The following is a 27,657-nucleotide window of genomic DNA, read 5'->3' on the forward strand; positions in this document are numbered from 1 at the left end:
GTGTTGCTGCGGGTGCTGGAATCACTTCCTGGACTCACCTCTGGCTCTGCCCTTGCTTGTAATAACGTGGCCATTCCTTAAGCTTGCTGAACCCAAGTTCCTGCCTCTATAAATGGAGACAGCTGCCGTGAGCTCAGGCGGAAGGGCCAGCTTTGGTGACTGCGTGGCCTGACTGCACACAGCAGAGGGGACCCTCTGTCACTCTGGAATCTAGATCACAGAAATGCATGCTGACTGAAAATCAGGAAGCCCTGACATGAAGAGGCAAAGGGACTCGCAGGAGGTCCCCTGGGTCACTGGAAGCAGAGGTGGGGCCAGAAAAAATTTCCAGTTCTGTTTTTGTTTTTTTTTTTTTCCTCTGGTACACATTTCTGGTGTGGCTGAGGAGCCCGTGGGCATCAGGAATGAGAACTGGGTAGTATTTCTTGGAAGCATGCCTGCCAGGTCTCTGCCCAGAAGCAGAACTTTTGGAGAAATAGCAGCTTCAGGAATGCGGAAAGAGACACAGACCATAAAGATGCTGGTAGTCGGGGCAGAAGTTTTTTTTTTGTTTTTTTTTTTTTTCAGAACCGGGGACTGAACTCAGGCCCTTGCGCTTGCCAGGGAAGCGCTTATTCCACTGAGCCATCTCCCCGGCCCCAAGGGAGCAGAAGTTCTAGAGCAGGATCTACCATAGCAAGACCATCTCGGGGAGAATGGGATGGAGACAAATTCACTGACAGAATCCAGAATCCGTGGAAACTCATGGGGATATTTCAGTGGAATAGAGCAGCCAAGCCTGGATGAATGACCTAGATGTCGCAGACTTTCAAAATGACCCGAAGAATCGCTCTCCTAAGCTTCTGTACGAGCCACCACGCTTGCCTCAGCCCCCTTTACTACTGCCTCCACCAGCACCACTTCAGCGGAGGCGATTCCGACCCATCTGCATGCCGGGCTTCGCACATTACACGGCACGTGTTGTGCTCCCCAAAACTGATGTGTGGAACTGCTCGCCTCTGGCCCCTGTCGGGGTGACCTCATTTAGAAACAGTGCTTTCCAGATGGCATCAAGCAAGAAAAGGCCATGGTCCTTCAGGGTGGGCTCTAAACCCAACAGGACTGGCGTCCTGTAAGAAGACTACATGAGGAAACACAGACCCCCAGGGATGAGACGAGACCAGAGAGGCAAAGAGCAGCACAATCCCACCATGCAAACAAAGGGTGCCAACGGCCAGCAGCTTCCAGGAGCTGGGAGGGGCAGGAAGGATGCGTCCCTGGTGGGAGCGTGGCCCTGCTGCCCCCTTGAGTTTGGACTGCTAACCTCTAGACTCATGAGACAATAGATTCTTGTTATTTTATTTTATCTTCTGGTTGTATTCCTTTTTTTTTTTTTTTGTGGTACTGGAGATCAAACTTGGGACCTCTTGCTTGCCAGGCTATTCCCATTTCTTCTTTTCTAAAAAAAAATTATTTTTATTGTAAAAGTGAATACAAAAATAGTTTTAAGGGCTAAGCCAGCCAAATAGTTCAGCGGATTAAAGTGCCTGCAAGCAGGCACAGGGGCCAGAGGTTCAATCCCCAGGCCTGCCTTGCTGGCCCCACCCCCAAGGCACCCTGAGAGATGGCAATTGAGACTGGGCGTGGTCCCATGCTTATAATCCCAGCTCTTGGGAGGCTGCAAACAGGCAGATCACCCTGAACACCCTGTAGACCTTTCCTTAAAATACAAAAACAACAAACAAACAATTTTTTTTTAATTTTAAAAAACCACTGGGGGGCCCAGGGAGATAGCTCAGTGGAATAAGCGCTTGCCTGGCAAGTGCAAGGGCCTGAGTTCAATCCCCGGTTCCAAAACAAAAAAAAAAAAAAAAAAAAAAAAAAAAAAAAAACAACACTGGAGGCACCAGGGAGATGGCTCAGTAGAATAAGCACTTCCCTGGCAAGTACAAGGGCCTGAGTTCAATCCCTGGTTCTGAAAAAGAAAAAAAAAAACAAACGACTGGAACAATACAGAACATTCTTGCTATTTATTTATTTATTTATTTATTTATTTGATACAGGGTCTCACTACACAGTTCCTACTAGTAGGGATTCTCCTGTCTCAGTCTTCCCAGTGGTGGGATTATAGGTATGCGCCACCACACCCAGTTTTGGTGGCTGGCATGGCATGCCGGGGAGCGTGGCCAGCATGGCATGCAGTACCAAGGATCAAACTTGGGTCTTGCACTTGCCAGGCAGGTGCTTAGACTGCCAAGCTGATTCTGGTTACTTTCAGCCAGCCAGCCAGTGCCGACTCATCCCAGCAGCCCCAGCACCCTCATTGTACAGTCTGTTTACATCTATCACGTCAATTAGTCTTCCTGGCTACCCTGCTAGTTTCTATACATTACTGTCTGCGACGCTCAGCTTTCAAGATGGCCCCAGTGGTCCCACCTTTGCCTCCCTGTGTAGTTCCCTTCCACACTGAACGAGCCACTAGGCTAGCGTGAACATGAACTTACCTTCCCCGGTTGGACCACGTCCTGAGGGGAAAGGCCACAGGCCAGTTGTGGAGCGGTCTGGGCAGGGAGACGCCACAACCCTAGCGAACAGCCAGCTTTGTGTGATCGAGCCCCCTGGAACAGAGCATCTGGCTCCAGTTGGTCCTGCAGGTGACCACTGCCCTGGCCGACATCTGGAATGCAACTCCATGAGACCCCCGGTGCAGACCCTCCACTCAGGTCATTCAGTTTCTGGATCCGGAAAACGCATGTCGTTGTGAATATTTATGCTCTCTGCCTGTTCTATGTGGATACATGCAGTATACTTTCCCACCTGATCAAAGCATGCATAAGGGTTAAGAGTCAAAATCTGAAGGAAACCATCACCTATTAGCTACTGACCCTGAATACTGCTTCAGCCTCTGAGTAGCCTCATTCATTCATTGGTAGACTAATTGCTCCTAATAACCGTGTGGGGAAGGATCAAGAAGTTGGTATTAAGGGGCCAGGAAAATAGCCCAATAGAATAAGCGTTTGCCTGGCAAGTGCAAGGACCTGAGTTCAATCCCCGGTTCACCAAAAAAAAAAAAAAGTCAATATATAACTTCCAATAGCTCTGTCATACAGTAAATGTTGTCTATTGTTATTATAAGGGTCAGAAAACAGTTAAAGACTTTTGAACTAATAGTGTTTTGGTTTTTTTTTTTTTTTTTTTTTTCAGTACCGGGAATTGAACTCAGGATCCTGTGCCTGCCAGGCAAGTGCTTATTCTACTGAGCCCTTGAACTAACAGTGTTTGGACAAGATATCATGTCTGTATCTTGTGCTACGAATAACTACTACAAAGACAACAATATGCAATGTATTAATTATTGTAACTGTCCTACTAACCTGTTTTGAAACTGTCTCATTGCTACTTCTCAATAAAATATTTTTAAAAAAAGGAAAAGAAAACAGCTAAAGAAAGTGAAGAGTTACGTACCCTAGTGACTTCAGGACAGGTTGAGGCCTGAACCTGGGTCTCCTGACTTAAACAGTGCTCCTGGTCTAACGGAATCTCAAGAGTGGAACAGATGAGGGAGGCAGACGCTCTATGAATTTAGAATCGGATGCCTTACCAAAGCTGGGCATGATGGTTGCAAGTTTGAGGCCAACTTGGGCAACTTTGTGGGACTTCATTGGAAAAAAATAAAAGGAAGGGAAAGGAAAGGAAAAGAAAGGAAAGGAAAGGAAGGGAAAGGGGAAAAGAAAAAAAAAAAACTTCTAGAATTCTAATTCACTGCAGACCATTAGTGTTGGTGCCTTGTCAACAGCTGGCTGGGTACGCTATGCTGAGGTCATAGAGGGCAGCCAGAGGGGTCAGACTGTCGCTCGGGCTGTCACTGGGGAAAGAGTCCCTTTTGCCCTGCAGGAGAGCTGGTAGGAAGTTGCACAGAAGCAGGTTGATAGCAGTCTAGGCTTTCTCGGAGGGCCTTTCCGGATCGTATTTCATGCCAGAGCAGGCCCAAGGACAGGGAAGGAGCCCTGAGCTGCTCGCAGGCCTAGTTAGGAAATGACCAACAGAGCCAGACAACTGTTTTGAAATGCAATACGGTATTAGGGCGAAAGGGCTGCTGGGAGGAAATCTCTTCTGCGCCGGCTGCTGAGGGAGTTTAAGCTGATCCAAATGACCTTGGACAAGCAGAGGCCCAGGAGCCATGGACTCCCCCCTAGGAAAAGTATCTGTTCTTCGTTCCCCTTTATGCCTGTAGCCTCTGCCTCACATTTGATACCAAGAAATGGAGAACTGTTTTGTGGCTGAAGCTAGGAGGACAATAGGGCAGAAATAAGAAAAGTCAGTGGCAAGTGCAATTTGCCTTTGAGCGAGCGAGATCACCTATGAAAACTGGATGCAAAGCTCCTGCAGGTGTGCTTCTTGCTGCCGAATGACTGCTGGCCAGGCACAGGCCTTTGGAAAAGGTGAAGGAAGGCTAGGGTCCTAGCTGCCGTTCTCCCTAAATTGTCTTTTTTTTGACTTGTAGTGATCCTCCTGTTTTCAGCCTCCCCAGCGCTGGGATTACAGGTCTGTGCCACCACACCCGGACTCAGTGGTGGGCTCAGCACACCCTGGGGGCAGGGCTGGCACAGGATGTGGTGCTGGGGATCAAACATGGGTCCCTGTGCGTGCCTAAGCAGGCACTTAGTCCGCTGGGCTATCTCGCTGGGCTATCTCACTGGCCTTCTCCTTCTCCATCACCAGGGCTTAAGCAGCATCCAAGGCCTTCAGATCGCTAACTTGCTTTTTCTCACAGAACTACTGTTGCTGCAAAGAGGAGCTTGTGTGTGAAGGGGCAAGACCAGACACTAACAGAAAATACCTCAAGGATAACTCCCTTTGATGTCCAGGAAGAGGCAATCTGTGAGGGCCCAGCTCCAGAAACTCAGGGATGAGGGTTTGCCGTGGGGCAGGCTTAAATTGTCTCCCTCAGCTCTGCCCCCTCCTGAGAGCCCAAACTTCTCAGCGTGGGCCTCTCCCATGAGGACTAAAGGCTCCAATCAGTCACAGAAACTCCTCTCCCTGTGGAAACTTTGTGCCCAGGAGTTGGGGCCTCCCTCCACACACCATCCGGTCACAGCCCCCCCCCCCCCCCTCTGCTCTTACCATGAGCCTTATCCAAAACGGATTGGTATTCAGTGGCTCCAGCCATGCAAGAGCTCAGCCACCTGTTGTGCTTGTTAAACTATAGACTCTGAGCTAAAGGGTTTGGGTGAGCCTAGAGATCTAGTCATAAGAAGCTCCCAGGTAACTGTGAAGAAAGTGAGCCTTCAGCTCCAAGGAGCCAGGCCCTGTGCAGGAGAACTTCAGGCAGTGCTGGAAAATATGCAGGCAAGGGGATGACTGCAAGGGAAAGGAGGACATGCCTGGCAACCACTTCCTATTCTGTGACCACCTCTTCCAGAGGAGGGGCAACGACCCACTACCAAGGAGGAACCTGCAGAAAAACGCTCGGCTCTCACCTCCTGGAAGGTTTCAGTGTGGACTCACCTTGGTCCCCTCCTGCTTATCCTCCAAAGTCTACTGCTCTTCAAAAGTGACCAGCCTGGTCTGCCAGTCCAGAGCCTGTCACAGGGACATCCTACTGGGATGCTTCGCCTGTTTCTTCTTCCTCTGCTTGCCATTAATTTCAACAATTCTTTCCCATTTAGCCTCACAGGTTCCCAAGGCTGGTGTATACCTCTAAGTAACCGGGGGTGTGGGCGTCAAGCCAGTTCAGAGACTCCTATGGATTGAGAATCAATAGCCAAGAAAGGGTCCAGGTATCTGCCACGTAAGCAGATAACCCAACTGACTCCGAAGCTGTACAGCGAGTTGGAGGATCCTGAGTGCCAGGTCCCTTAGCATTGGTGTGAGTGGCTTTCTCCCTCCAGAAAAGCACAGAAGGGGAAAGGGAGCCAGGGACCAAGCACTCCCAAGTTAGTGCTCCACCAGCAGCCCTGGGTGGATGGCTTTATTTTATCTCCACATAATCTTATCCCTTTTTACAGATAGGCAAGTCCTGTGTTCTTTAGACTCCTCTCCTGCCCCTTGCAGCTCTGCGAGTTTTCTGTGCACCCACATGTGACCCTGGATAAGCTCTGTTCCCCTCCTGGCCTCCAGATCTACATGCAGATTATAAATCCCAGGGGTTTCTGAGAAAGGGTCTCCAAAACCAGATGACAGGGGCTTAAGTTAAAGTTGGGCTTGATGACAGCTCTGATCTTTTGTCACCCAAAGCCAGCCCCCATGGTGTTTATTGCTTCCACTGCAGCGTTTGAGAAAGAAGAAAGGCACTGAGGGGAACCCCATAACCTGGAGTGAACTTGGAGGGATTATACAGGAAAGCTATGAACGTGTTAATGTAGGAATGCGGGGGTAAGGACAAATTGTAGAACTGAAGGAAAAGCACTGTGGGCCTAAGAGTGACAGCAAGAATGAGGACTGGTGCATCCACGGGCTGCCCGGGGCCCACTTTAGCATGACCACAGCTGCCATTAAGACCCTCCAACACACATTCAGTGGTTCCAAGCTCTGCATAATGACTGAACCCAGCCTTATCATCAGAGGGGAAAAAGACAGCCTGGAAACCAAGGGGCTGAAGTTTCAGCCGCTACCAGTCCTTCCAGAGCCCCATCATAGTCCCAGAATAGCTCACCAGGTTCCCGGCAGCCCAGGCTACACCGCCACTGGCTTCCGGAGAGGGAGACAGTCAATCCCCAAGCAGTGCTGCAAACAGCTGGGACTGGCCTTGGCCCAGGAGCCAGCTGGCTGGCCCTACCCTGTTGCCCCGCCCTGCTAGAGGAACCCTCTTTGGTGAGTGTGGGCATGCCTGCCTTCTACCCCAGGGCCTCTGCTTGTCTCCTCCCCCCCATCCCTAGAGGTCTGAAGAGTTGGGTTCAAGAGTTGGGTGGCCTCCAAGCCCAGGTAAGGGGGGGTGGAGCAGGGGACAGGTTTATTTTTCTTTTCTTTTTTAAATCGTGCTAGGGATAGGACTCAGTGCCCTGGGCATGCAAGGCAAGAACTCTACCACTGACTCACCTCCCCAGCCCTGGAATAGGTCTTTTCAAGACTTTGCTGAATGGTGAAGAGGCTGGACAAGGGCCACGTGGTCACGGGCTGCGAAGTGTGAAGAGTGGAGTTGGAGCACCAGGACTAGTGGCAACTAGCAGAACAGGGGTGGGAACAAAGAAGGCAGACACCCAGACCTGTGCCAGGCCAGAGAGTGCCCCTCTGCACCACAGTCCTGAGGCCAGCTTCAGAAAGAGAAGTGACTGTTGGAAAGCGGGGCAGCCAGGCCCATTGCTGTCCGGACAACAGATCTGCTCTGTGTCTCCTTCCTCCTCAGGCCCTGTGGATCCTTCTCCGGTGGGTGCCCTTGCAAAAGTTAAGTGAGGCTCTACTTCCTATGGGCAAGAAAAACACATATCTTTCCCTTAAAGCTTCCACCTCAGTTGCAGACACGACAGGAACATAAATAACCATCCATAATGCAGAACATGGTAAAGGCTATGCACAAGGTGGGAGAAGTGCCTTGGGTAGTTGTGGCCAATAGAAGCCTTGGCCTTGGCCAGTTGTGGTCAGTGAATATCTATACTGGAGCCCAGGCCCAAAGGAGTCAAAGCCATTGGTTCTAATCTGTAGCTGGTCTCAGCCTCCAGGAACCTCAGTTTCTAAATCTATAAAATGGGGATAATGATATCTGCCTAATGGAATCAGAACAACCTTTTAGATGTTTATTGGGTTGTAAACTATCAGGTTCTCAACTATATGTAGAAGACTCTTTGAAATTGGGTAGTCCACATAGAGGTAAACCACTGTATCATCAAGCCAGCAAGCATCTCTCTGTGTCTCTTGGTCCATGACCCTGGAAGCCAAGGATCTTCTCATGGGCTGCTGCTAGAACAGAGTTTGGCCCCTGAACTCTGCACCTGCCCTTTAGAGAAGGCGCTCTCACCTCTTGGCTAATCAGTCCAACAATATTTAATGCCCATAGTTTGAAGTATAAAGCACTATGCCAGGGGCTGCCAGGAAAGATGGCCTGGAATCTAGAGTCCACTTCCTTCAGGGCCTGTCACGGAATTAGGGAGGCAGAATGGTTATGCCATAAAATATAATTAGGTGGGGTTAGAGGGTAATAGGGAAGGGTGGATAAAATCAAAACACTTGCATGCACATTGGAAATGCTGCAATGAAATCCTTTATTTGACACAACTCACATGTTAATATCATGATAAAAACAAAAAAGATGTAATGAACGACAGATGATGTAAGAGCAGCAAAAGTAAATAAGGGGGTCATCAGCTCCAAGTCCCCAGGCCCCAGGGACTGAAAGGAGGTCCTCAATGAGGAGTTGAGGGGAGGGGCCAGGCATCCTAGACTGAAACCTGGGAAACAAGGTGGACAAGTCCCAGGAAGGCAATGCAGGAAGCCAACTCAGGGATCTTGGACCAAAGTGACCACTTCCTGTGGGGAAAAGGAGGGGGCCACAGTTGGGTGCAGATAGATGGCCGAGGCCTTGGATGCTTGGTGCAGGAATTAGAGCATTTACTTAAAGGCATAGGAGCCAGGGAAGATGTTATAATCGGGGTGCCATGGGAAGATAGGAATGGCCTGGTGCTGGACAGGGGTTTGCAGAGTGACTGGAGGGGCAATTGCAAGCAGGGTGACCCATGTGGGGGGCCATGCAGTCACTGGGTTGTGACAGCAGGTACACTGGTCCCTCAAACTTCTTGAGTTGAAGAACCTTCAGAAGGGAGGGCATTGCATGCTGTGCGGTGACACATTTCCTTCTCAGTTTTGGAAGGGCCAGGTGGCCAGTCAACCTTGGCTTTGAGGCCTGGCTCTTCGGATGTACTTAGTCTGTTGATGGAGGCTGGCCAGACCTGGGCAGCTCAGAAAATCTAGTTCTCTCTAGGTAGATGGTTGGTGGCCACTGGGCCATGGACAGGGATGGGGAGGGTAAGGGAAACGCAGGCTTTGTGCAAGCGTTCCGCATTCCAGTGGGCTCTGTCTGAAACCTACTTCCAGGTTGTTTCCAGGGGCGGATTACCCATGGGGCAGCCAGTTGTTGCCAGTGAAAGTCTAACTCACTCAGCTCCCGGCTTCCTGCTTCATATAGGGCCACTGAGGTACCTGAGTCCTCTTAAAAACAAAACAAGCCAATCTCTGCTGCTCTAAGCAGGATGTTCTGTGAGCCCCACAGTAACCAGTTAAGACAGCCCTGGAACAAGGACAGGCGAAAGGCAAACTATTTAGCAGTAGGTGGGATAAGGGTCCAGGAGCCAGGAGCCCCACGCTGAGCTCAGTGAGAGGCTATTCTCACTCTATTTGGGCCCAGCTGCAAGACCAGAGGCTAAGAAGAGGGTACAGGTCTCCCGCTCCACGGCTCCCCTAGGAGATTCAGAGAACTGAGAGTCCAGGATGCCTTCTCCCCAGGAAAACTGGGAAGTCCCTCAAGGGAACAAAAGTGAACTTGGGCACTTCCTGATGGGCTCTGTCACCCCCAGACCTGGGTGTCCAGTGCCTTACCCTGGGCTCTGGGGCAGGGCCTTGCTAGCTGGCTCAGGAAAGCTGGACTTTTCCAGCAGGCGAGGGGCTTACCTACTACTCCAGAAGGCATGGCACTTCCAGCCAGCCGGGTAAGTGCAGCCCTGTTTGTCAGGCTGCAGGTAGGTGAGGGGCTGGTGGGGAGGGGTAGGAGTGGGGGTGTCAGCAGTGATCTGCCCCAGAACAGCGGCTATTCCACAAGTGAAGGCACCCACCAATTCTGTCTCAGTTGCTCTTCTCTCGTGGCTGGGACAAATACCCGATACCCAAAATGAAGGAAGGAAAGGTTTATTCAGCTCACAGTTACTGGAGGTTTCAGCCCACACTCAGCTGGCTCCAAGGCAGAGCGGCACACGGCAGATGGCAACCTTTCATGGTGGCGGCAAAGAGCAAGAGAGCAAAGGGAGGAGTAGCAGCAACAATGGCTACAAAGAGAAAGTCTGTCTCCCTTGAGTTGCATTCAGGCTATCTGCCCCAGGCTGGGGGAAGTACACCCATAATCCCAGGAGTACTAAAACCCATAATCCCAGTGCATCATGAGTTCATCTTAAACTCTAGAAGTCCCCACACCATGACTGCATGAGGCTTTGGGGGGGGTCAACAAGACACAAACCATAACACCAGGCTGTATGCCAGATGCTGGGGACAAGAGAGATGAGCCCCAGCTCTTGATCCAGCTGAATTCTAACTGAGAAAGCTATTTAGAAAGTTAATTATGCTGGGTATGATGGCGCACACCTGTAATCCCAACACTTTGGAGGCTGAGGCAAAAGGATCACCGCAAGTTCAAGGACAGCCTGGGCTACATAGTGAGTTCAAGGCCAACCTGAGCTGCATAGGCTATTTTAAAAAAGAAAAGGTTAATTATGAGACACTAGGATAAATAAGAAATGTATAATGGGCTATGGGTAAAAAGCCATTCATGTTGGTTCTTTTGCAGAAAGTAAAAAGTCTTCCCAGAAGAAGTGACATTGAGGTAGGCCAGGTGTTAAGAAATCTTCTGGCAGTAATGGCTAGAAAAGCCCTACACAGGTGAGATCCCAGGGTAGGGCCTCACAAGACACTTCTGCTGATGGCAAATTGGAGCCAAAAGAATGGTGGATTCAGATGGTAGGCTTCTTAGGTGGAAATGCCTAAGGCTCAGAGGAACTGAATGCAGGGAAGCAGAGGCTAGACGCTGGCCATCTGTAAAGGCCAGCTTGGTGGGAAGAACACTCTAGGCAGGGTACATTTTGGGGGTGGTGTTCTATCCCCTGCTTAGTGAGCAGAGGGTAGAGGAAAGGGAGGCTCAAAGAGATGAGTGAATTCTCCTGGCTTACAGGGGCAGGTGCCAACCAGGGCCTCATCAATATCTCAGACTTCTTGAGTAAGGGCACCGTGGCACCTCACAGAAGGGGCAAGTGAATAAAGGTAGTGTCATCCTGCCATTTCTGCTGTCATCCTGCCAGCAGAAACTCATCTGCCTAAATGGGGCACAGGAGAATTTACTGTGTGTGTGTGTGAACGGTATGTTCCTCCACAAGCTAGTAACTTCAGGGCCTTTGGAGCTTAAGAGTGTTTCTTTTTTGTTTTTGTTTACATTTTATTTGGTACCAGGAATCAAACTCACAAGTTGGTGCTTGCCAGGCAGGAGCTGTGCCTCTGAGCTACGTCTCCCACCGGAGAGTGTTGTTTTGGGAGAAAATGGGAGTTCATGATGGATCCCATGCCGACTGGGTTATTCAGTCAGGTGGAGCCACTTGAGACGCAGATGGCCCTGGGGCTGGAGTCTTAGAAAGCATCACACCGTACCTCCCACAGAATTCCCCTCACACACAGCAGCACAGGTGGAGGGGGGGCACTAACACATGCTGAACACAGCAGGGACCCTGGAGACTGAGGCACCCAGGTCACCTGAGGGGGGTGGGGACTTGCTTTATCCTTTGAAGGCAGATCCTGTTCCAGAAGCCAGCAGGGTGAACAGGAAAGCTAACCAGTGCTCAGACCCTGCCCTACATTCCACAGCAAGCCCCAGAGAGGCAGGCTGGAGGGCAAGGCTCAGGCCCTGTGTCCACAGAGGAAGCTCCTCTCCAACAGCCCCAGCCCTCCCCTTGTCCAGCCAGGCAGACAGGCAGGGACAAAAGCTTCAGTTCTGGAGAATCTTCAGGTTGGGAAAAGACTTCCAAAGCTAGAAGGCAAATAGAGTCCTCAGGACACACCACTCATCTTCCCTTCCTTAGGGTCACTGCGTTCCAACATCCTGATCCCTAAGCTCTACTGGCTATCACATATGCTAATTACCACGCTCCCAAAACCCCCCCCCCCGCCCCCATTACTTGCCTGGTTAAGGAAAAGCAGTTAGAACTCAGGGTGACTTATCCAACTCACTGAGGTCTGAGTGGCTGCTTGCCTTTCCAGAGTGGGTAGCCCAACTCCCAGCACCATTCCAGGGTTTGTCACCTTAACACAGCGACCCTGACTCTTGTGGTGGGAAGTGCATTTAGAAGAGGTGCAAGAGGAGAAAGGCCAGCATGCTGCTGCCTTTGCTACTTCTGTCTTTGCCACTATCCCCAGAGCAGTCTGTGAGGGCGACTCGCAGGAAGGGATACAGGGTTCCACCAAGTCAGGCCCTCACAGCCAGCCTCGGCCTCTAAGCAAACATTCATTTGCTTCCAGAATCAGAAAAGTCCGTGCGGTGTGAGAAGGGAGGAACTGGCTTGAGATTTATCGCTCAGGCAGCTCAGGGTGATTCACTTTTAGACTTCAGGTTGTCATAGACCTAAGCTCGCAAACAAACAGCCCGGGAGGTATCCTCCCCTTTCCCTGCCCGCCCCCACCTGGCTGCCCCTTCACCCGTGACCAGCTGCCTCCCCTCCCCCTCCAGGGCGCTCAGGGTTGAGCAAACACAGCCACTGCCTGGCCAGCCACCGGCTGGCTCCGACAGCGCTGCTGGCGATCCCCCAGGCAACTTGGCGTCAGGAGAACCAGCACCCCGAGACCCGGCTCCCTGCCCTCCCTCACGTCCCCAGAGCGGCCCCTGCTAGGCCCAACAACCTCTCCCTTCCCAGTGTACCTCGGCCCCTTGGGCCTCCCGCAAGCCAACCAGACCCAGCACTAGGCCCGCTGAGGGTAGCACTGTCCCTCTCCAGCTGGGCCCGTGTCCCAGGGGAAAGCTGCCGGAAAATCTGTTTACTGGTCTAGAAAGATCCCAGGCAGGATTTGCTTTCCCATTTCTGCGGTCCGCTTTCAGCAGATTCCTGAGCTGAAGGGGCAACCCGCTAATCCACCCTGGGGAGGGAGTTGGAGTGGGGCTCGGGGAACCGTACTCGTGGAAAGGTCAGGGGGCCGCGGAAGAGCCAGGATTTAGAGTCGGGGCCAAACTGGCTCGGAGCGCAGAGAAAATAAGGCCCGGGTTCAACACCGCACCTCAGGGAGCCAAACCGAACGCTAATTCAGACAAGTTAGAACAGGGAACCCGGGCGCAGAGAGGAGAGCCTGCTTCGGGTGGATAGGATCTGGAGCAGTCACAAGATCTCTGAGCACCGGGTAGTCAAGCTTTGGGCATCCTTTGCCCGCGGCACCCCATGATGGTTCTGGGCTCTGCCCCAGTGGCATTCCCACGCAATCTTGGCACCTGAGATCTCAGGGAGGTCTGTGCGCGCGTGGAAGAGGTAAAGGATCGGTGTGTGCTGTGGCCACGTGCGCAAGCTCTGGAGTGGGAGGGCGCGCGACGAAGACGGACTGTGCGTCTGAGTGAGCGCTTCGCGACAGCCAGGAGCAGCCCACTGTGCCCAGCAAGTGGCCCAAGGGACAGCCGGGATGAAGGGGACAAAGGCTGGGTGTCCGCCACCGAGAGAGCCACGCCAAGGCAGCTCCTGCTCCAGTCGGTTGCACCAGAGCACTAGGAGATGTGGGGAGCGAGAGCCTGCCAGGGGGGGAAGGGTGAGCCGGATAGTACCCCAAACCGCTTTCCAGAGCGAAGTCTAGCCCGGTAAGTGCGCGCCAGTGTGCGCGCGCCCGCGGGCGGGGGGCGTGGCAGTAAACAGCAACAACCCTTTCGCCGGTTTGGTCAGAAACTCTGATCTCCCTTCCCCGGCTGGAAAGTGCGACTCGCCGAGCCTGGAGGTGAGTCGCTCGGCGAGGGCGGGGCGGGCTTTGTTACAGAGCAAATGGATTGCACCTACCTGGAGCTCTGCGGGCGCCCCATGGGCGCCTTGAATGGAGGTGATGTCACGGTGATGCAGGCCGGCCCAGCCTCGCCGAGAGAAAGGAGCGCAGCGCCAGGAGAGGCCGGCCCCAGAGCGAGCGACCCTGCGCGCCCAGCGCAGCCCGGGTCCCGGGGAGGCCGGCCCTGCGCCCCGCACCCCTGCAGGGGCCCCGCAGTCCCAGCCAGGGCTGGGCCTGGCCCGCTGCCCCTGAGCTGGGTCCCTCCCACCCCCGCCCGCGCTCGGCCTGGGGCTGGAGTTGGCCCCGGACACCGCGCCAGAGCCGGGCGGGCGGCGCGTCCCAGGTAAGGGCTGCCGCCTGCCCCCTCCTCCCTCTCCTCGGAAGAGCCGGGCCGGGCTGGCAGGGAGTGGGCGAGGGCAAGAGGCAGGCGGCTGGGACCCAAGGGGCGGGGGACGCCGCGCCAACTCCGCTAGGTTGTACAAAGTTTCCAGTCCGAGTCAGCTGGGGTCTGGGGGGGGGGGGGGGGGAAGCCGGCGCTGCGGCTCAGGTTTGAGGGCGGGGAAGGACTCCCCGGGCAGTGTGTCCGAGGGTGTCCCCTCATCTCCCTGCCTCTCAGCGCGAGTCCATGGCCGACTGTCACTCTTGTGGGTCGGTGTCCCGCTAGGGTTGGGGTGGGCGGTTGATTGGGTCAGAGGAAATGTGGGAAGAGTGGCTGACTCCCCTGCGCTTTCTGTCCGCCCGTCCGGGGGTAGACCAGACCCCAGCCGCCCAGGCTGCAGTGGGGAAGGAAGGGCTAGGATCTTCCTACTGGAAGTTTGGAATTTGGGACTGTGTAACTGCGCCTCTGCTTCTGCCAGCTTAACTTCTGATCCCATCCCCAGCCTCCCCTTTCCAGCGCCCTTTCTGCAGTTTTACGCCCAGAGAGATCGAATCACTTAAAACTCCACAACCTTGATCCTAAAGCGCGGAGACCAGGATGTGTACAAGTTGGGTTTTGTGGCTGGAGACATACCCCCACCCCCCAGGCTTCAGAAGTGGCTGGCGCTGAGAGGGGAGTGCTGCTGGGGGTGGGGCGCATTCCAGAGTAACATTCCTGAGCAGCCCCTCGCACTGCAGATTTAGAAGCCTCAGACTCTTGGGGCGTTTTGGTCCAAATGTCCACTTTTGGGGTGTGTGTGTGTGTGTGTGCACGCGCGCGCGTGTACGCATGTGATCTCCAGCGCTCTTTCTTATAGGAGGGGTCAAACATCAAAGCCCCCTGGACGGAGGGAAAACACACAGGCCTAACAGAGACCAGGAAGGAAAGGAGATGGAGGATAAGATGGGAGGAGGGAGGAGGCCCGAGGCCGCTGACAGGTCCACCTATCTTTCTGGGCCAGCTTTTGAGTGAGGGCAGCCAGGGAGGAAGGAAGATCCTATGTGATGTCCCTGACTGACCATCCCAGCTAAGGAGGGAGGGGAGGAGCTCTAAATGGCCACCACACCCTTGGAAGCAACCACTGGCTTACCTTGCACTGTGTCCTGGAGCTTGGCCACCAACCAAGGCCGCCTCCTGAAGTTCAAACATTCTTCAGGCTTTTTTGCAGATGAGGTAGGGTCATGAAAGGGGTGTTCTGGAAAGAGGTGAAGGCATGGTTAGCTGACTTATCTGGTACTGGATGGAACCAGTCAGGGTTGGCTGGGCCTCAGCCCACCAGTGTTGAGGAGGCCTGTGTGTGTGTGTGTGTCCTGAGAGAGAAAACAAGGAGGAAGGGGATTTTGGAACTGGATTGGACTGATTCAGACCAGAGCTAGGCACTGGGTGGCTGAGACTAGGAGAGGCTGATTTCAGAGATAATTTAAAAATATTTGCATGACTGATTCCAGGGAATAGAAGCCAAAGGGCTCTTTCCTCAAGAAAATGTTCTGAGGCTGGGCCTGAGTGATAGGATATGATAGAGTTTCAGGGCAGGAGGTCCTTCTCCCACTGACTTCCTGGGATCCTCTGAAAACTTTTAAGCAAGAGTTCTGACTCCAGGAAGAAGGAGGTGGGACTGGGTAGGGAAGAGGGATACTGTGTGCCTTCAGAGGACTGCTGTCAAATGTCTGCTGTGTTCAAGACCCGTGAAGGTACAGAGGATGCTAAGCCTTGGTCCCCAGCCTCAGGCATACGTTCTGGTAGAGGATGCAGAAGTGATTCAGATGTTCAAAGATTGCTGCCTCAGTCTAAGTGCGGGGTCTGGGGGCTCATGGGAGGCAAAAAGAAGATGCTTCCAGACCCTGGGGGAAGAGCCTCCAGGCAGAGCTACATGCCTCTTGCTAGGCCCTCTGCCACCATCTTAAAAGGTAACTGGCTGAATATGCTGTCCTGGATATCAAAAGGTTGGAGCAGAGCCCTTCAGTGCCTTCCTCTCTTGGACTCTCCCACTAGTCTCTACAGGTTTCTGTCCTAAGCAGGGGAGACGAACCAGGCCTAGCTGGCTCAATTTTCCCACCCGAGCCTGTGTGTTTCCGTCTCCCTACCTGCCTTTCTATTTTCAGGGGAAGAAGAGAAATAAGACATTTTGGGACAAGAATAGTTCTTTCATCTGAGGCTAGTGTGTTATAGGGCAGCTGGGCAGCAGCATGGTTACTAGCATGGGGTAAGTGGTGATTCCTTGATTCCTCTGATTCCTTGACGTTTGCACATAGGGAAGAAGCAGTGACAGGAAGGGTAAGTTCCAGGAAGAAGTTTGTTAGCCAATAGCAAAGCTAGGAATAAATCGGTGTGTGTGTGTGTGTGTGTGTGTGTAAAGGCATCCTGACTCTAACCCTAGTCCATGTCCCTGTGGGGTGCTAAGGGTCAGCAGGACATAGGCTGATATTATATTGTTATCAGCTGTGAACTTGTACTATGATATTTTTGTTTTTCTGCACTGGGTATTGAACCCAGGACCTTTTCATTGAGCCATATCCCTGGCCCCCACGCTTTTTTTTTTTTTTTTTTTTTTTTTTTTGCTCCAGGGATTGAACTCAGGCCCATGCGCTTTGGTAAATTCAAAAGAAAAGTCATAGAAAAAAAAGAAAAGTTTATATCAGCATTTATAGTGATTCCTTTTTTTTTTTTTTTGAGAAGGGTCTTGTTAGAGTCACCCAGTTGCTTGGGCTGCATTCGAACTTTTCCATCCTCCTGCCTTAGCCTCCCAGAGTGCTGAGATTACAAGCAATGCTCAGAAAATAAGATCTGTCCCCTTGAGAGTCCCAGGTTCCTTATTGGGAATAATGGCTTGTTCAGCCCGGGGAGGGGAGGGGAGATGCTGTCTCGGTGGTTCTTGGAGTTCAGTTCCACATTTCCATCTGTACCTGGTTTCTGGCTGGCTCAGCCTGCACCGAAAAACCTCCACAATGGAGTTCAATGTTCAGGATTCTCTAGCATGTTATCTATAAGTTGTCACTGGGAATAACTTGTTATTACTCTCACAACAGTCTGCCTCAAGAGCTTGCATCATGGCTGTTGGGGAAAGGTTCTTCTGCATTAGAAAGGGAAAGAAATTAGTGTCAGTGCCAGTGTTTAGAGAAACAGTAAACTTATGTAAGAATATCGTCATAGGGCCTGGTGAGATGGCTCGGTGGTCTAAAGCACCTACTCAGAACAAGCTTAGCAAACAAAGCACAGGGACCGCGGTTCAATCCCCCAGCACCACATGCCAGCCAGCCCCGCCCCCTGGTGGGCTGAGCTGGCCACACACACACAAATAACAAATAAATAAAATAAATAAATAAAATTAAAAAAAAAAAAGAGATGTTTAAAAAAAAAAAAAGAATATCGTCATAAGGGTTAATAGAGACAGTTCTTGAGGATGATAAGCGAGATTAATTGAAAGATGAGGTGGTAGCAGAGATAGATTTTTCTACCTAAAATGTGTATTTTCAAGCATAGGAAGATTTGAAAATTGATCATTATGTCAACTTTACAAGTTTCATTTTTGCTGAACAAGCATTTTCTCGCTTATCAATTAGTATGATGAAACAATTCCTTACTGATTGAAATTTGAGATTTTGTTTCTTACTAGAAATTAAGTAGCTCAATATGTCCAAAAATGGATAAGAAGTAAACTACAAAACACTCCCACCCGCAAGAGGAAGAGAAATGATGGGAAGAAAGATAATGTCATTCCCCTGCCCGCCTCTAGTGGTCGCTACTGTCCCAGGAAAGCTTGGTTGCGATCTGGAGCCTCAGTCCTGGTGAGGTGAAAAAGGCAGGGCTAAAACACTGTGAGGACCTGCGTTTTGGATTTGCAACTTTGGATGTCATAACTTGATTTTTAGAGAATTTGCATTTTAGTTGGGACACTCACAGATTTGGTCTTTGTGTACTTATTGGAAATAGCCAGGTGTCAACTGTTGGGCCTTGCACATGCCCGGCAAGCATTGTACCACTGAGCTGCACCCCCACCACTTCTTTAATTTATCATAATCTGCAATATCCTTTACTTCTGCTTCACGCAGGGAAAATGCAACAGGTATGGAGAGTCACGGTAATAAGGCATCTTCCTGGTGTTAATAGATCTTGTCTAGCTACAAGGTCTTAACATCTTCCATTAAAGATAAATTCCTTTGGGTTTTGCACTGCTTTTGCCTGGTTCTTGCTTTTAAAATGTTAATGCCCTATGGGAGAACTTTTGTATGAAGTCATTAACTCCTTAGCAGGAGAACTGCTTTGTTTTATCCTTGACTTTAGCATCTGAGCCAGACAAAGAACTCTGGATTCTGAAAAGGAAAGCTGGCATTGAAAGTGGGGAAATGAAGGGCAGAACTGAGAGCCTGCAGGAGGGATGAAAAGTCCATAAATACCAATTCTCAGCTCTCTTTTTTGTCTGACTCAAGGTTATGCCTGCCGTGGCTGCTTGTTAAGTATGTGTTGAATGGCAAATGACTGAATGAAGAAAAAGCATGGTTGACTAGCCACGGAGCACCGGAGCACCTCCAGGACAGCTGAAGTCCTGAGTGATGGGGTGCTTGGTCCAACTCACTCATATGCCCTTTCACGCCTACTCAGACCACAGGACCTCAAAGAATATTCGAATCCAGGTCGTGACAGATGAAAGAGAAAGAACTGAAAATCCAGGAACCGTTACCTCCTATTGTATGATTAGAAATAGGGATGACAAATGGGTTTCATCTCTGGTCACTCACTAGATAGTCATGAGTTCAATGTGAAGAAGGATTCTCAAGGCCAAAGGAAGTCTCCTAACCAGTTAGGACCCTCCACCCTGGTTCAGGATGGAGGAAGCCACACTATGCATGTTGCAACCTGGCTTCAGGGGACTGATTGATTTTGCCTCTTTTCTTTCTATCTCTAGGGACCCACCTGGAACCTGGCCTGGGAGCCAGGATGGCCCCCCACAAGGCCTTGCTGATGTGCCTAGGACTCCTTCTCTTCCTGTTCCCAGAAGCCCAGGCCCAGAAATCTGCCCCACCTGGCTGCAGTTCAGACCTCAACTCCCTCTACTACAACCTGTGTGACCGCTCTGGGGCTTGGGGCATCGTCTTGGAGGCAGTAGCTGGGGCAGGTATCGTCACCACCTTTGTGCTCACCATCATCCTAGTGGCCAGTCTCCCCTTTGTTCAGGACACCAAGAAACGGAGCCTGCTGGGGACCCAGGTGTTCTTCCTACTGGGGACCCTGGGCCTCTTCTGCCTTGTGTTCGCCTGTGTGGTGAAGCCCGACTTTTCCACCTGTGCCTCCCGGCAGTTCCTCTTTGGGGTCCTGTTTGCCATCTGCTTCTCCTGTCTGGTGGCTCATGTCTTTGCCCTTAACTTCCTTGCCCGGAAGAACCATGGGCCCCAGGGCTGGGTGATCTTTGCTGTGGCTCTGCTGCTGACCCTTGTGGAGGTCATCATCAACACAGAGTGGCTGATCCTCACCCTGGTGCGAGGAGGTGGTGAGGTTGGCTCTCTGGGCAACGGTAGTGCCGACTGGACTGTGGCCTCCCGCTGCACCATCGCCAACATGGACTTTGTCATGGCTCTCATCTATGTGATGCTGCTGCTGCTGGGGGCCTTCGTGGGGGCCTGGCCCGCCCTCTGTGGCCGCTTTAAGCGGTGGCGGAAGCACGGTGTCTTTGTGCTCCTCACCACAGCCACCTCAATTGCTATCTGGGTGGTGTGGATTGTCATGTACACCTATGGCAACAAGCAACACAACAGCCCCACCTGGGATGACCCCACGCTGGCCATTGCCCTTGCTGCCAATGCCTGGGCTTTTGTTCTCTTCTACGTCATCCCTGAGGTCTCCCAGGTGACCAAGGCCAGCCCAGAGCAGAGCTACCAGGGAGACATATACCCTACCCGAGGCGTGGGTTACGAGACCATCTTGAAAGAGCAGACGGGCCAGAGCATGTTTGTGGAGAACAAGGCCTTTTCAATGGATGAGCCAGCCTCAGGTGGGTTTAGAGATGTTCTTGGGTCTTCTTGCTTTGTGCCACGCACCTACTGCAGGGCAGGGAGCTTGTCATTGGGGTGATATGGACAGCTCTTGAAGTTCCCTGATTTAAGGTCCCTAAACTCAGGGGCTGCTGGGGTGGGGCTCAGTGGTAGAGTGCTTGCCTAACAGAGGCAAGACCATATGGCAAGTACACCGTAACACCTTCATTAATTCAATTAGCAGGGCGTGGTGGTGCAGCTCAGGAGGCTGAGGTAGGAGGATCGCTACAAGTTGAGGCCAGCCTGTGCTAGCTAGCGAGTTCAAGGATGGCCTGGACTGCGTAGGAAGATCATGTCTCAAACAAACAAACAAAAATAATCTAATCAGTTTCCAAAGGGCTGTGAGGACTTTTTAGATCTAAACCGTGACAGCTATCCTGGAGCCATATAGGATCGTTAGCATTTATTGACCACTTGCTGTGCACCAGGCCCTGTGCTACGCTCCTGTTGTTTTGTGTGTTTTTCGCCTGGCTGCAGCCTCCCCTTATTTGGCCCCAGAAACTACCCCATCCCTGGCTGCTGCTGCCAATTAAGGAGTGTGAGGGCTTACCCTGTGCTCCTGACTCTGGGGCCCTACTGCGAAGTCAGAGGCAGGCCGGGGGGGGGGGGGTGTTGAAATTAGAGAAATCCTCATCTCTTCCATTTGCACTGTGAGGTCCTCATCATCTGTGTTTTAAGAAGAAAAAGAGTGACCCTTGTCCTGCTGGGCACTTAGTGTGTGACCCACGCTTTGGGCCAACTGCCACCCCCATCCTGGGGCAACCTGTGGCACTCACACAGAGTGGGTCACCAAGGGTGCAGGGGCAGTGGAGGAAGCCAGGAGGAGAGAGACGGCTAGGAACCAGTTGCCCTGCTCCCCACCACCAAGTGCTTCCCTGAGACTTGTAGGCCCAGCCTGAGAGTTCTCAGCTATTGTCTTCAGGTGATAAAGGCTTCAGGGCTGTGAGTGCTGCGCTCTCTGTCTGTCTGTCTGTCTGTCTGTCTGTCTGTCTAAATGATGAATGGGCACCACACTGAGAAGCCCTCTCTGGACAGTGGTCCCTCAGCCCTGCAGGAGGGGACAGCACTATACTGCTACTGTACCCCCTCCTGGGCCCCAGGCCTGGTCAGTGGGAAAGCAACATCCCCAGGCACAGAAAAGTATTCTTTTTTTTTTTTTAAATATATTTATTTATTACATTTATTTATTGTGTGTGTGTGTGGCCAGCTCAGCCCACCAGGGGGCGGGTCTGGCTGGCATGTGGTGCTGGGGATCGAACCGCAGTCCCTGTGCTTTGCCAAGCTTGTTTCAAGTAGGTGCTTTAGACCACTGAGCCATCTCTCCAGCCCCCCAGAAAAGTATTCTTGAAGCTGCAGATGCTTCTGAAACCTTGCCTGGGGCCTAGGAAGGCACTGTCATGGTCTCCTGGCCAGGACCTAGGCTCGTATTGAGGGGCCGAGACAGCTGGCCCTGCTCTGTGAGGACATGGAAGTTCTTGGGCTGAGGGGCTCAGCTGTGTTTCCCCTGGCAGCTGTGGTGGTAGAGGTTGGAGCCAGGGGCTGGCCATCCTGGAAGGCAGGCGAGGGCCCAAGGGCCCCTGCTGGCATCTGGCCCTGAGAGCTTGTGGGGAATGTGAAGCTTGCTGAGTGGGCATTTTTCTGAAGGGGGGAGGGGTTCTGGGGGCGGCGGGGGGGGGGGCAGGCATCTCACACTGCAGGGAACCAAGCAATGTTGAGATCTATGCGCCTGTACAAAAAGGCACTGGGCATGACCCCTCCTCAGCCCACACCAGCCTCACCTCCAAGTCAGCCACTTCTGGGTGAGGTAGGTGCCCCACCATGGCTGCTGTGGTATCCGGCTCCCCTTCTCCCCACAGGACAGGGCTACATGGGTTCTGGGAGATGACAGAGGAGGGCTGAGAGTCCAGAGTCCTCAAACTGTGCCTGTCCTTCCTTACAGCTAAAAGGCCTGTGTCACCTTACAGCGGCTACAACGGGCAACTGCTGACCAGTGTGTACCAGCCCACCGAGATGGCCCTCATGCACAAAGGCCCGGTGAGTGGGCTTCTGGGCTTCTGTGGAGCCTTCCTGCCGGCCGTGGAGATGACAGCCGAGGCTGGTCCTCATCCGGGGTGTGCACTGGGGACACTCTACTTCTTGCTGCCCTTTTCCTGGCTTGATGTAGCCCCCCGCATGTGGCTACTCTGCAGCGGGACCTTGGGCATCACACACAGCCCAGGGGGAGTGGCCAGATGGAGAGGGACAGAGAATTTTCCTCCTGAAAGTGACAGGGGCCAACTAACTTGTAGCAGGTCTGGGAAGGTATTAAGTTCTCCACGCAGCTGTCTCAGGAGGGAATAGGAATCCCTTCCCCCTGCCAGTCCGCAGCCAGTCAGCGGCCAGTCCCGACCTTACACCTCCCCAGGGCTCTGGAAGCCAGATGCTCTTAGCCTAGGAGTGGGGGTTGGGGACAGGAAGGCGGTGGGTGAGATTCCCACTCCCTATATATTCCTCCTCCCGGCTGGCAGTGGCTGTGGGGGAGGTCAGCGACCTACTTTGGCAGAATGCTGGGAACAGGAAGCCCAGAGGTCGGCAGGGTGCAGTTCTCATCCCCTCCCCACCTCCAGAGGTCAGCAGGGTGCAGTTCTCGTCCCCTCCCCCCTCTGCCGTGATCCTAGGAGGGCTGCGGTGGCTCTGGTGTCTGAGACTTCCAACCCCAGCTCTTTTGCTCTCCCTGAGCCTGAACCTGCAGCCAGGCCGCTGCCAGCAGCTATGGTGGGCACAAGCTGTGTACCCACAGGGCATGGCAGCCACTGTACCCTTTCCTTAGGAGCCGTGCCCCCCCCCCAATCTTCCCTCCCTCCCTCCCAGGGTGTCTCGAGGAGGGTCTGGACTAGCTGGCAAACTTTTTCCTTATCTTCAGACCACAGAGTTAGTATCACCTGCGAACTTGCTGCAAATGCAGGTCTGGTGGGGCCAGAGCTGGGCGAGAGGGTTGGCACTGTTGGCGTTGTTGACATCACCTGAGTAGGCTGGGTCTCCCCGCGGTGGGTGTAACTACTTCATCAAATCCTCAGGCTCCTTCCTCCTCATCCCAGGTGTTAAACATTTACTGGCTTCCCTCCCTCTGTGGGGCCCCGCTCTGAGAGGCCTGGCCTAACCAATAGCACTGGTCCAGGTTTGAGACCACTGGCTCAGATATTCCCTGGGGCAGCAGGAAGTAGGAGATTGCAAGCAGGTGGCCAAGGCTGGGTTGAGGCCCCGGAGCCAGAGGTTTAGTGGTACTCTTCTTCTACCAGGATAAGGAGACCAGGGAGGCCAGGAGGTCACCTTCCTTCCAGGTGGCCCTGGCTGCCCCAGGACCCTCCTTCCCTCCCCAGCCAAGCTCTGGATCCTTTTAGCTGTTAGTCTCTGAATCCAGATGGCCAGCCCAGATTCCTAGACCAGGGCTGTGTGGTGATGTCCTGGATGTCCCACACAGAAGGGCATCTGGTATTATAGTGACATTCAGGAACCCCAGGGTAAGGTTCACCTAGGAGTAGCACCAGCCGGTAATAGCCACTCAGCGCCAGTGCAGGTCCCCCTCCCTTGGCCTTGAGCTTTCCCTGAAGGGCTGGGAGAGAAGATCCTGCTCCAAGGAATCCCCTAGGCAGCTTTATCCCAGGCCTAGAGGCAGGATTAGAGGCTCCACGTCTGCCCTCAGATTCTAGGGGTACAGTGAACCACCCCAGGCTGGCAGTGGGGCCGGGAGTGGGGACAGAGCGGACGAGAAGGGGGAGCTGGCAGGCAGAAGCCTGCAGGAAGCAGAGTGTTTGTGCATCCGTCCTGGCGGAGCCTGGCTCCCGGTCCCCCTGGCTGTGAGGCCGCCTGTTCTTCCTTTCCAGTCTGAAGGCGCTTACGACGTCATCCTCCCACGGGCCACCGCCAACAGCCAGGTGATGGGCAGTGCCAACTCGACGCTGCGGGCTGAGGACATGTACATAGTCCAGAGCCACCAGGTGGCCACGCCGTACAAAGACAGCAAGAACTCTCAGGTGTTTAGAAACCCTTATGTGTGGGACTGAGGCAGTGGCCGTGCCAACAGCAGGCGGGTGGATTTGGGGAGGGTCCTGGGGACTTCGCCTGGGTGAGCAACTCTGGGAACATCCTTCCGCTCGCTGGCGGGGACAGCTTGTGCCTCAGAGCTTCGAGGTCTTCCTGCCCACCAAGGCTCTGGTGAGGGTCCCTGGGGCCCCACCCATTCAGTGTTTGTGGAGTCCATGAACCAGCCCGGCTGTGTAAAGCCGGGGCCACTCCAGCAGTCTGGCTCCAGCCAAATAGTGTTCTTGGGGTGGTGGCCAGTCCGCGCCTACGTCCTCTGGAGAGGCCTGCAGCCTCTGAGCAGGCGCTTCTGGCCTGGGTTTTTGCTCCCCTGTGAGGAACAAGGGGGCTTAATAAACACATTTCTGCTTTATTAACTCGTGCTCTGGGTTCATGGTTTCTGAAGGGGCTTTCAGTTTTACACGAGGCGGCTGCCTTCCTCCAAGGGCAGTGGGAATCTCCCTTTCTTCACCTCTCACAGTGCCAGCTGCTGCTGGGGTCTCCACCCGGAGTTAAGGAGCCTGTGCACCCTGGCTGTAATGTGGCACATCTGTAACCCCAGCATTCTGGAGGCTGAGGCAGGAAGTTCATTCGCTGGGAGCCCAGCCTGGGCAACTTAGCAACATAGCAAGAACCTGTTCAAGAAATAAAACACCTTTGGGGATGTAGCACAGGGTAAAGGCCCTGGGTTCTGTCACCAGTATTGCAAAAGGGAAAAAAAAAAAGATCCCACGCCTCCCCAGGGCAGGAGTCTCAGTGAAGGACCCTCCCTCCACATTGAATGCAGTGGGAACATCTTGGGTTTCACTGATGCCTAGGATGCGTACAACTCCGCGTGTGGGCTCCTGTGACCTAAGAGACTTAACTTGGGGACCCCATCACTAGCTGTATAAGGAGACAGACAGCAGGGCAGGCAGACCCAGCGGGGGCTTTCAGGGCCTGGGCTAACTGATCTCAGCTCCGGTAGGCGGAGGAGGAGAGAGGAAGGAGCCCTTCAGGGGCGAGGTGGAGAATCCCCACTGCTCCGCGCTGTGAGGTCTTGCTGTGTGGTACGTGGGCGGAATGGCTCAGGGCACCAGGTGTGGTGTACTGGTAGAAGGGGCCTGGCCAGGCACTGCGTGGGTCAGGAAGTGACATGTCCATTTGCTTTGTATTTCACAGTCAGCAAAAGCCATTCCTCAGCAGTTTAGTTAAATCTTAACCAAAGATGGAAAGGGGAATTAGATTTCTGCTCCCGAGCCAGAGCTAAAACCCCGGAGTGGTATCATTTGAGGGTAAAATAGAACCCTAGGCACAGCTAGCTCACCTTCCCCCATGTCTGCGGAGGTAAGCAAGGTAACCCAGAGAGGCCGCACCACCTCCAAGTGGCCACAGCAAGGCTGACCCACACCCTTTCTCTGTGGCCCTCCTGGGGACTGCCTGTGGGTCCCAGCAGCCTGGGCTGTGAACAGCGCTGCCGGCCCCGAGGAGAAGATAAGCAGTGTCCCGCCTCGTGGACAGGGACTCCAGGCTTTTGGAGGTTCTTTCCAACAAGTCAGAAGCTATTTTCTGACACCAGTTATAGAAAAATGTTTTTGTTGAGAGGAAGAGAAAGGTGGCCGGAAGAAAAATAAAACTTCTCCCAAACTTCTGCTTCTATATTCAGAATGTACCAGGCCCTGGGGATTAAAACATTCATTTACTGTTTTTAGTAAAAACCAGTGCTTGGGCCCCTGAGCAGTAGGGCCCCTCCCCTTGACTCTTATTCTTTCTGGTTACTTTAGGCTCATTCCCCGCAAAATAAAACGAGATGGTAGACGCCCTCTTCCCTGGACCACACAGCATGCTGCCGTCCTCTGTACCCACGCTGGGCAGAGCCCAGCACCTTTCCAGCCCTTGTCAGTGGAGCTGGGAGGGACCGGGAGGCCACCAACCTGGCGAAGTGGACAGAGTGGGGGCCTGTGAAGGCCTGAGGCATGTCGCCCGACCTCCTAGGGCCACCTCTTTTCTGCCCAGCCCAACCACTGTGGCTACGAGGAGCTGCCTGCAGACTCCTAGTTCCTCCCACCACAGCCCCTGTGTCCCACGCTGCTCTCTTGACAGCCACCCTGCTGTGAACAGCAGGCCTCTACTGCCTGTCTTGACCCTGGACCTTTCCAGCCTGGCTGTCCTGGTGCCTGGCATCAGCTCATCCTCCTGTGCACTTGGGTGGATCTCCTGCATGAGGCTTTGAAGCCAAGCCATGGCAGGAGTCATGCCTTGCCCTTCTCCTCAGGGCCATCTGCCACTACCTGGACTGTGGAAGGCCACTGAGCTGGCTGATCAGACACTGCTTCTCTCCTGGCCTCTGGGTCCTGGGTCCAAGCCACTGCCTCTGATCAAGCCTTCTCCACCTTCAATGAACCAGGCCCACCACCCAGCCTGGGCCAGCCCTGCCTGTGCTCTGTTCTCTCTGCCCCCTCACCAGCTGGGCCAGGGATTGCCACACTGGTCCCCAGCAGGGAAGCTATCATACAGAGATATCTCTTGGGGTACCCCACAGAGGAGTGAGGGGGTGGTAGCCCAGGGTGAAATGTGGGGCTTGTCATCATTTGTGTGGCTTAGTCCTTTTTGCTGGTGTCTTTGCCCTTCTCAGCCAGCTGAGAAGGTGGCTCCTGGGACAGGTGGAGGTGCAGATGCCCCTGAAGAGCCTGGATTTCAGTTTCTGGGGAGCAGTGGGTGCCTTCTGTGGCTACCTGGACACCTGGTTAAATCCTTAGGAGACACAGGGTGGGGATTAGGGCTGCTTTTTCAGGAACCATTTAAGGGTCCTGGAGTCTAGGTCTCTCCTGTGACTGAAACTCCTGGAGTGTTTGGAAGCCCCCCTGAGGAAGTGGGGTCCATCCCGAAGATTGGACCGGTTCTGCTGGCAGATGTCTGAAGTTCCTACCTCACCTTGGGCAGCAGAGATCCTCAAGGCATCTGGACGTGCTGGCGCTACTTCATCACTGGTAGGTCCTGCCTGATGGCAGCCGGGGAAGAGGGGCCACGATGCTGGCGGCAAGGACCGCGATGCGCACAGCTCTAGACCCATGGGACTAGGGTCTGCACAGCATCCTCTTCCCTTTGCCCTGTCCTTGGGTACCAAACCAAGCTGGCTAATCCAAGGGGGGCTTTGTGGGGGTCCCCTGGGGCTCAGCCCTCAGCCTAGCGTTGTGTCCAGGCATGGAGGGAGGTGAGGACGAGCACCTCTTGGAGGCAGCCCCCCTGGACAGTCCCTGTGCCTTTGCCACGGGAGTAATCCCACGGAACAGGGCGGTCCCTTAGCTGTGCCCCCTCCCTCTATTCTATGTGGTTGCTCAGTTTGAAAAATAGGGTAGGGGGCCGGGGATGTAGCTCAGTGGCATAAGTGCCTGCCTGGCAAGTGCAAGGTCCTAAGTTCAATCCCTGAAAAGAAAATACGGGGCTGGAGAGAGCTCAGTAGAATAAAGCACTTGCCTGGCAAGCGCAGGGTCCTGAGTTCAA

At 53.3% G+C, this 27,657-nt stretch overlaps 2 protein-coding genes across 7 annotated transcripts in view; one reads left to right on the plus strand and one right to left on the minus strand.

Annotated features, from left to right (window-relative positions):
• The window catches only part of Btbd17 (BTB domain containing 17), a gene marked incomplete at its 5' end in the record, with an annotated part of 63,744 nt that extends 48,444 nt beyond the window's left edge, over positions 1-15,300 (minus strand). The window contains one exon of the mRNA XM_023714124.1: positions 15,180-15,300. Coding sequence (XP_023569892.1) covers positions 15,180-15,300 — 121 coding nt within the window. The remainder of the gene's footprint in view (positions 1-15,179) is intronic.
• Gprc5c (G protein-coupled receptor class C group 5 member C) lies at positions 6,682-26,585 on the plus strand. Of its 6 annotated transcripts, XM_023714011.1 has the most exons (6): positions 13,640-14,014; positions 14,567-14,722; positions 18,993-20,075; positions 22,055-22,149; positions 23,979-24,128; positions 25,938-26,585. In XM_023714011.1, exons 3-6 carry the CDS (start codon positions 19,025-19,027, stop codon positions 25,968-25,970), a joined length of 1,329 nt encoding a protein of 442 aa, XP_023569779.1. In that variant the 5' UTR covers positions 13,640-14,014; positions 14,567-14,722; positions 18,993-19,024; the 3' UTR covers positions 25,971-26,585. The 6 variants fall into 6 exon arrangements, with proteins under 6 accessions (XP_023569782.1, XP_023569783.1, XP_004630124.2 ...); XM_023714014.1 differs by lacking the exons at positions 13,640-14,014; positions 14,567-14,722 and adding an exon at positions 6,682-6,792; XM_004630067.2 differs by lacking the exons at positions 13,640-14,014; positions 14,567-14,722 and adding an exon at positions 13,213-13,629.
• Positions 26,586-27,657: the final 1,072 nt, after the last annotated feature.

The sequence above is a fragment of the Octodon degus genome, unplaced genomic scaffold, assembly GCF_000260255.1.
Source record: "Octodon degus isolate 3935 unplaced genomic scaffold, OctDeg1.0 scaffold00033, whole genome shotgun sequence".
Lineage (NCBI taxonomy): Eukaryota > Metazoa > Chordata > Mammalia > Rodentia > Octodontidae > Octodon > Octodon degus.

Coding starts and splice junctions, on each gene's coding strand:
- Gprc5c (XM_023714014.1), top strand. CDS start 19,025: ATGGCCCCCCACAAGGCCTTGCTGATGTGCCTAGGACTCCTTCTCTTC. Junction 20,076..22,054: donor AATGGATGAGCCAGCCTCAG/GTGGGTTTAGAG, acceptor CCTTCCTTACAG/CTAAAAGGCCTGTGTCACCT. Junction 22,150..23,978: donor CCCTCATGCACAAAGGCCCG/GTGAGTGGGCTT, acceptor CTTCCTTTCCAG/TCTGAAGGCGCTTACGACGT.